The sequence below is a fragment of the Scleropages formosus genome, chromosome 5 (assembly GCF_900964775.1).
Source record: "Scleropages formosus chromosome 5, fSclFor1.1, whole genome shotgun sequence".
NCBI lineage: Eukaryota > Metazoa > Chordata > Actinopteri > Osteoglossiformes > Osteoglossidae > Scleropages > Scleropages formosus.
The window spans coordinates 5,009,065-5,017,892 of record NC_041810.1 but is presented as its reverse complement, the minus strand read 5'-3'; the positions used below and the strand labels follow the sequence as shown (position 1 = coordinate 5,017,892).

The 8,828-nt window shown below is 52.9% G+C and overlaps 1 protein-coding gene across 1 annotated transcript; it reads right to left on the bottom strand.

The window, feature by feature from the left end:
- Positions 1 to 420: 420 nt before the first annotated feature.
- On the bottom strand, positions 421 to 8,447 carry klb (klotho beta). The gene is made up of 5 exons (XM_018746181.2): positions 7,698 to 8,447; positions 5,498 to 6,011; positions 4,941 to 5,209; positions 3,058 to 4,228; positions 421 to 1,359 (listed from the first exon to the last, which is right to left on the bottom strand). The coding sequence occupies exons 1-5, from the start codon at positions 8,445 to 8,447 to the stop codon at positions 929 to 931; spliced, it is 3,135 nt and encodes a 1,044-aa protein (XP_018601697.2). The 3' UTR covers positions 421 to 928.
- Positions 8,448 to 8,828: the final 381 nt, after the last annotated feature.

Here is an 8,828-nt window from a genome sequence, read left to right as displayed (position 1 = left end):
TGTGTGTGTGTGTGTGTGTGTGTGTGTGTATATATAAGGATGTATATCACACACACACACACACACACACACTTTTGCTATAACCGCTTGTCCCGAGCGGGGTTGCAGCAAGCTGGAGCCTAAGTTGGTAACGCAGGGCGCAAGGGACACACCCAGGACGGGATGCCAGTCCATCACAAGGCACCCCAAGCAGGACTCAAACCCCAGGCCCACTAGACAACAGGACCTGGCCAAACCCACCGCGCCGCCACACCCCCCACAGGATGTATATGTGTATCACATATACATATCTATACTTTGTATATATATATATCACATACCACATGTGTGTGAGTGAGACACACAGATTTATTTCATGCAATGGCTTTGATTTACCCTATAGCTGCAGTGAAATGATATTCCACTAGAAACAAGTGCAGTATTTTATTAAAACCATTTCACATCACAAACACTTCACATAGGTATATACAGTTCTGATTGCTTAAAATGAAGCAGCAGCTGTAAATGGTCCATTTTAATGTCATTTATCGAACTAAAACACTCCCATTTAAAAAGCACAAAGTGGTCACATTGATAGGTGAGCGAGCCCCAATATTATCTCGTTTGGGAAGGCAAACCCCATGACGTCGGGACAGTCGTGCGTTACTGAGAGTTTGCTAACCGTGTTTCTGCTTGCAGTCCATATTATGAGGGAGAAAGACTTTGTACAACTGGATTTCAGTTGTGGGCCTTTTATTTACACTGCTTTTTAAAAACTATTAAACGTATATCTTGTCATGCTTCTGCTGTTACATTTTCAATTTAATCATTCGCATGTTACTTGCTGTTCTCTTATAAAAGGTGGTAAGACAAGAACTTGTGTTCTATTGATCACTGTCCATGTAATATCCGCTATAATGAAAGTGGAAAACCCTTCCATTTTTTGCAGCTACAAACAGTTGTCATGAAAACGGTGAAGCAGGTGGTGCAAGGGCACTCTGTCCCACCTGTGCCTGGCACGTCTGTTAGGCGCAGTGCGAGGTTGCGTCCTCTTCCTCTTCCTCTTCACGGCTGTGACGGCTACCGCTGTGAGCATGGTGAAGGTGAGGAGGAGGCAGGTTCCGAAGAAGACGAGGGCTCGGTTTTCCAGCACCTTCCCACACAGCACACACCCCTCCTGGGCATCGGCCGCCTGACACTGCCTCCCCCGCCCTTCCGCCGGGAAGCCCCTGTTGGCTATTATTTCCCGGTACGAGGCAACGGAGGCCTTGGCGCCGGACTGGAACTGGGAGGATGTGAAGAGGCCGAACTGCGCATGGTGTCGGTCCTGAAGGTTCCACAGGTAGAAGCCCTTGATATTGACGCCATCCATCTGATGTGCTGCAGGTCAAGAAGAAGAGGAACTTTGCTGAGCCACCTTATGTCATTCAACACCACGAGGCTCAGGGGCAGCTTTCAGCACGAAATTCCGGACAGTACACGGACCGACCGCCACCCGCTGATTGACACCCACTGACCACCTACCTATTCATCACCATCCGCTGCTAACTAACCACCACCCATTGACCACTTACCCACTGATCTCCACCCATTGATCACCAACTGACCAACACAGCTGACCACCCACTGTGTGACACCCACCCACTACTGTACTATCTCCACTGTCACACTGGACGTCTGTCTCTCTAATTTCTGCCCTTCTAATATTTCCACTCTCACGTCTGTGTCCAGGGGGTGCGGTGGCACAGTGGGTTTGGCCGGGTCCTGCTCTCTGGCAGGTCTGGGGTTTGAGCCCTGCTTGCGGTGCCTTGTGATGGACTGGCATCCCGTCTGGGGGTGTCCCCTCCCCCTCCAGCCTTGCGCCCTGTGTTGGGTTAGGTTCCGCTTTGCTGCGACCCTGCTCAGGACAAGTGGTTTTAGCCAGTGTGTGTGATGTCTGTGTCCTGTGCCATTGTCTGCACTATTTACTCCTCCACGTTTGTGTAAGTGGAGACCGACAACAGCGTAAGCCTTGAATCTGCAACCTTCACACAGGGAGTCTTCCATAGACTGTTTACATGTGTTTCTCAAGGGTACAACAGAAGGTTCCCTGCATGTTGAAGATCATGTCCTCAGTTGCCACATGACTTGGTGAGATGCTGACACAGCTGCTCTTGCAGAGTAGCACTTCAAGAACTGGATGGACCAGCAATAAGGAATAAACATCTGCAGGAAGGGAAGGTTGCTATTCTGACCTTCTCAGGGGACATTGCTGACAGCGTCTATTACTGTCACAAGACCAGTGTCGTAGGTGCAACCTAGAGCCAGGAGGGCAGAAAGTCTCATGAACCACTGTATGAGAGACAGCTGGGAGTGTAGCACTTAGAGCTCCTGCCTCAAGACCCGAAGGTTGCAGGTTTGATTCCTACCTCTGGCTATAGTACCCTTAAGCAAGGTACTTCCTCTAAAACTGCTCCAGTAAAATTACCCAACTCTTAAATGGGTAAATAATTGTAGGTTGATGAACTCTGTAAGTCACTCTGGAGAAAAGCATCAGATAAATCAACAAATGTCCCAAAGTGATTGGCTCCTGTCTCAGTCAAAGCCTTAACCACCTCTGAAGAGCCCTACTCAGGTGTAAAATGTGTTTGGGGCACATTAACTACAGATGCTGCAAGTGTGGTAAAACAGTGTGGTAAAGGCAGTTGGTCCAGGGTGCAGCGATGTTTATGATTTCAAAGGTTCTCCATAAATTTGCTTTATGAAGAACAACTGCACAGCTTCCTGTCTCACATAGTCAACACATCACAAGATCATAGACACTTTTCGCCTGAGCAGCGGTTGAAGGCGAACACCCTGAACCCACCAACACCGGCCAGGAGGTGGCGTAGTGGTTAGAGTCACTGCCTTACACGCTGAAGGTTTCTGGTTTGAATCCCACCTCCTGCTGTAGTGCCTTTGAGCAAGATACTTGGTGACAATTAATGAAGTAAAAATGACTCTGCTGTATAAATGGGTGAATCGTGATAAGTTGCATCAGCTAAAAAAATTAGGTGGGGTTGCAACGTTTCTTTATGTCCCGAGAAAATATGAAGTTACCCTTTAGCGCCTCCTGCAGGTAGCTCCTGAGGTAGAACTGCCTGAGCCGGTCGTCTCTGAGGGCGCGGTCGTCCACTCCGGTGGCCGTGACGATGACCGCAGGGTCCCCGTATCGCTTCCTCAGCCAACGGAGCACCCGGCGGAGGCCCCAGGGCACCAGGGACTGGCCCAAGGGGGAGGAGGGCCACGTGGGGTCCGAGAGCAGCTGGCAGTCGTGGTCTGGGCCCCGCTGGGGGGTGCTGTTGGAGCGGCGCTGCGACACCAGGCGTGTGGTGAAGTGATTGACAGCGACGAAGTCCAGCGCGCCACGAGCCTCCCGTTTCTCGTCCTTGGTGAAGCGCGGGAGGGAGCGACGGGAGAGGCCCTGGCGCCTCCTCTCCTGCAGGTGCTCCCGCACCTCCTCGGGGTAGTCGCCTCCTTCCTCAGCCGCCGCTCGCCACGCCCCCAGCAGGGGATCCAGGAAGCAGGCGAGCTCGAAGAGCAGGAAGCGCTCGGCCGCCACGCGGTGGCTCTCCACGAAGGGGTTGGCTGCCTCGGCCCAGTCTGCGTGCAGGGAGAAGGAAACCAGCGCCCCCTGCTGGCGGCGGAACTCCCTGTCGTATAGGCGCCAGGCGGCCACGTGGGCCAGGATGAGATGGTGGGCAGCCAGATAAGGGTCGCTGCCGTCGTAGGCCTGACTGAGGCGGTTGGGTTCATTGACCGTGATCCAAAAGGGCACCCAAGGGCCGAGCTCTCTGAAGCACAGCTCCGCATACTCGCGGAACGCCTCCACGGTGCTGCGGTTGAGCCACCCGCCCCCGCTGTGGACGGACGCGGGCAAGCCCAGCAGCGGGGCATGATGGGTAGGATAGTAGAGCGTCACCATGCTCTTAATACTCCTTTTCTGGAGCTCCTGGGCCATGCAGCGGTAGTAGCGCAAGGCCTCCGTGTTGATGACCGAGAGGTCACCCCGCGGTAGGATGAGGGTCCAGTTGAGGGCAAAGCGGTAGTGGTCGACGCCTGCAGCCTCCAGCAGACGGACGTGTTTCTGGATGGCCAGGAAATCGGTGCACTGGGCAGCGCGGGTCTCCAGCTGCACCCCCGGCACCGGCCTGAGGGCCCCGTCCCCTGTCAGGTTCCATCTGTACAGCTTGGGGTCTGTGAATTGTGGAGAGAAGGGGCTGAAATGCACCTGCGAGACGACAGCAACCGGGTGTCAGTGAACAGCGCTCACACACGGCCTTCACTATCGAACCTCCGCCCGACAGCTCTTACATCGCTGATGGCTCGAGGTTTAAATAGTCCTCGAACCCACAGCGATAGAGACATAATTCATAATTCTTCACAATTCATCCGCTGCAATAAATCAGCGTACGCTACTTTCTTTCTCTCGCATTTCTCCTCAAGTCCTGCTGAGCCTCCTCTCATACCCAAAGTGTCTTACAGCTGAATGTAGTTATTAATCTGGATATTTTGTTCTCACTATTTCGGTGTTATTAATTTTATTAGTATTAATGATGTCCTTTATTGGCATAACCAGCTCTCAAAACCTTGTACTGGCAAAGCAATGGTTGAACTGTTGTCTACACAAAATTATTTTTTAAAAATTTAAAATGGTAAAAAAAAGTAATGTCTCTCGCTTTCCAACTCTCTCAATTTCTTTTCAAAATTTAAAAAAAAAAAAAGTTTTGCTGGGTTTTATTTACATGTAAAATTTCTACAAAATTATTATTATTATTATTAGATTAAAGTGGAAGGTTAAAATAAAACAAAGTCACAGTAAACAATACTATTATTATTGAAACTTTGTTTTTTATATATATATATATACATACTGTCTATATAATGTTTTATGTACTATATGAAAGAAATAACAACGTGTCTCTCTGCCGCTCTCTTTATACCTGCAGGGTGGAGTCGGACACCCCCCAGTGGAAGCCGCAGGGGAACTGGCCCCGGACCTCCAGGCTCTTGTCGCCGTCAGGAAAGCCGTGGTTCGAGATGACCTGCTTGTAGAAGAACGCAGACGTCTTGGGCAGCCTGCTTCTGCTCGGCTCGCCGAAGTCCACGTAGAAAAGGCCCCTCCTGACGCCGTAGCCATAGTTCCACTCGAAGCCGTCAACCAGGGACCACGCGGTGTAGCCGATGACCCGGACGCCGTCGTGGATGATGGCTAGAAGTGACAAAACATGAAACAGCATCCATCCACCTCGAAAAGGAGGAGGCAATACTTTAGGGAAGTGGCCCACTTTGGCGGCTTTTATAAGGGATGCATTCCGCATCAATATTCACGCAAAGAGGACTGCTGCACTGGGCCTCCCCCGCGCTCGGCGCACAGAAGTGCCTTTCGTTTGACACGCGGCCCATTATCGTTTTGTCAAACTTCTCACGAGAGGCTTCACGGAACACTCGGGCAAAGCGAGAACGGGGACGCTCGACGGCTTCTGTGTGACGGCCTCACCTTGCAGGACCTGGTTGATGAACTTCTTCATTAAGTAAATGGCCACCGTGTCCTCCGTGCCCACGGCCGCGTCGGAAAACCAGCCGTTCTCGGCGACGAAGACGGCCGGGTCGTCGTACTCCAGCCTGATCCAGTTCAGCAACCGTCGCAGGTCCAGCGAGACCTGCTGGCCGAAGCGGGAGAGGATCCTGCCGAGACGTAGGTTGTTGGGTCCGAACGACAGGGCGAAGAAGTCCGCCGTGCCCCTGATCTGCTGCTTCTCTGCGTCGGTGAGCTCTGGGAGGAGTCCGGAGCGGCTCTGCCTCAGGCTTGCGGGGTACGTCCCTGTCCCGTGGATGGGCTCCGCGAACCAGCCCAGCACAGCCTCCAGGGACTCCTGGCACCGGTCCACGTTGGCCTGCGATGCTTGGCCCCGAAGGGGCTCCATCCAGTGAGTGCCCAGGGCGATGGACACGCGACCCCTCTGACGGGCACGGAACCAGCGGTCATACGTGTGCCACGCTTTGGCGTGGGCCTGCAAGCAGAGCACATCGCTGCTGGAAACGGTGTTCGACGAAAAACAATATCGCATTTTAAAGCCCAAAGAGCGTCGACAACAAATGGCAGCGAGATGTTTTCTCCAGGAGAGCAGGTGATGTGGTGGTGGTGGTTAGGGAAGCGGACCTGAGACCCGACAAACTCAAAATGCCGTATTTGCTGGAAACTGTCCTTTACATGTATTCACCTAGCTGAACGTTTCCTCCAAACCAGCTTATAATATTAAGGTTACAAGCTTACGATTATTTACTCATTTGTACAGGTGGGTAATTTTACTGGAGCAATTTAGGGCAAGTACCTTGCTCAAGGGTACTACAGCCAGAGGTGCGGATCGAACCTGCAACCTTGGATCCAAAAGCAGTACCGCTAACCACTATACCACCAACTGTATTTACAAGAAAAATATTGACTGTCTACCCTGCGATTCCAGGATAGGCTCTGGACCCCCGCGACCCAGACCAGGACAAGCACTGAACGACAATGGACGGATGGATGAATGCTGCTCGTTCGTATTTGGATGACAAGACATGGGAAGCACACGAGAGCCGTATGAAGCATCATACTGAGCTCCTTTGTGCGCAGTAATTGATATTAATATCAGTATTGATTAGCAAATCAGTCTGGGTGCTGGTGCACGTCTGGTCTCCAACAGCCTCCTTACAGACAGAACTTCGACCTCCAGAACGACTTTGCTTTTTTAAGAAATACCGACAATGTGGAAAATGTTTCTATCGTTACAAACAAAATAAAAGGTTCAGCGTAAGTTTGGCGTTTTAAAGAAAGTACAGTTTGACATTTCGTGTCATTATTTATCCGTTCTTACAGCAGGGTCATTTTTACTGTCTCAGGCCAAGTACCTTGATCAAGGGTCCTACAGCAGGAGGTGGGATTCGAACGACTCTTAGCACTGCGCCGCCTGATGTTGTACTTGTCAGAACAAAACGAATTAACCCTTAGCTGACCGCTGAGGTACGCAGCTGCGGTGTCCATGCTACCAGTCGATGGATCTCTTTATCGCACAGATCGTGGGATGTCACAGAAGCACAGGATTCCCGCCACTTCCTGTCCGGGCTGTTACATCCAAAGCATAAAAACGCTCCTCATTTGCAAAAAAAAATTCTCCTACAGAAAGGAAGTCTTCATAGGATTTTGACCGCAACCAAAAATATAGTTTGTCACATAACTTCGTAGCGATGTTATTATACAGTCTAATAGAAATATGGGAAATGATGAATTGGAGAAACATGAAACGAAACGCGATGTGATCAGAGATTCCAGAAAAAGAGAATTGTAAATGGCTGTGGATAAAGCTCCTGATGTGTTCTGAAAGGCACCTTTTAATCTGCTTTCTATAGCGTTTCCAAAATAAACGAATGAATGTGAAATATTAATGTGAGATTATAGTGGGATCAAACTGAATACTATGACCTGGCAGCAGGTGCTGCAGCGGTTGAAGCTGCTGCCTTTGAACCCTAAGGACGCAGATCTGAATCCCCACTCCGGCTGTAGTACCCCCCTGAGCAAGGTACTTACCCTGAAATGCTCCTCAGATAATTATCCTGCTGTATAAATGGGTAAATCGGTGTGAGCAGCTTAACAGTGTAATTGGGCTCAGTAAATAAATCGCTAAAATGACCGTTAAGGAAGAGCGTTATGAACCCACCTTGATTAAATTGTGGGCCACGGCGAAGGCGGCTGCGGGGCTCTCTGTCTCTCCTGGAGCGTGCAGGCCGGTCCTGTAGCCGTGCCAGGCCACCAGGTACGGGTTGTGTATGGTGACCCAGTAGCGCACCCGCTCCCCGTAGGTGCGGAAGCAGAACGCGGCGTAACGGTCGAACACGTCTACCAGGGTGTCGTTCAGCCAGCCGCCGTACTGCTCCTGCAGGGCGAGGGGGAGGTCCCAGTGGTAGAGGGTGACCACAGGTTCGATTCCCTCCCGCCGCAGGTGATCGATGAGCCGGCTGTAGTGGGCCACCCCGGCTGGGTTCGGGGTCCCCGGGGCGTCCCCGTCGGGGAACAGTCGAGGCCAGGAGAGCGAGAAAGAGTAGTAGTGCACCCCCAGGAGCTTGAGTGCGGCCACATCCTCCTTCCAGCGCTGGTAGCTGGCGCTGGCGGTGTCAGCGGTGGGCCCCGCGGAGCCGGCGCGGGACCGGGTGAAGTTGTCCCAGATGGAGGGGCCTTTCCCCTCCTGGTCCCAGGCACCCTCGGTCTGGAAGGCGGAGCTCCCGGTGCCCCACAGGAATCCCGGTGGGAAGGTGGCATGGAGAAACAGCTCAGTCTCGTTGACGGATCCCGAACCCGGGGCCGGCCACCTCCACACCTCCCTGCCCCGGCCAGCGGGCGCCCCGAGGCCGGCGCAGCGCAACAGAGCCAGGAGGGCGAGGGCAGCGTGGGCCGAGGAAGAGCGGGTCATCGCGGTGGCGGTGGTGGGAAGGGGGGAGCAGCCGGCGAGCGGCCGGTGAGCCCCAGCAAATCTTCGAGGAGAAGGTCAGGAGGACGGCGCCTGGCGAGGTGTGCGGCGCAGGACGCGGTAGGGCAGGGGCAGGCGGGAGCGCCACGGAGGGGACGCCATGCATTCACTTGACCTGCTTGGGCTTGTCTGTGTCCTCAGACCTCAGGCTCTTCGGGTGCGTGGAAGGAGGACGCCCGTCAATGATTAGCCTGGACTCTGATCCCCAGGACAAGAGAGGTGGGTGAGGGAGGAGGGCGGTGCGGCTCCTGAGACTGCGACATCTTACCCTCCCTCCCTCTCTCTCTCTCGCTCGCTCTCTCTGTTGCTCGCCCGCTCACTCCT

Coding starts and splice junctions, on each gene's coding strand:
- klb (XM_018746181.2), bottom strand. CDS start 8,447: ATGACCCGCTCTTCCTCGGCCCACGCTGCCCTCGCCCTCCTGGCTCTG. Junction 5,210..5,497: donor CATCAACCAGGTCCTGCAAG/GTGAGGCCGTCA, acceptor TGTCACTTCTAG/CCATCATCCACGACGGCGTC. Junction 1,360..3,057: donor CCTGCAGGAGGCGCTAAAGG/GTAACTTCATAT, acceptor CTTGACCTGCAG/CACATCAGATGGATGGCGTC.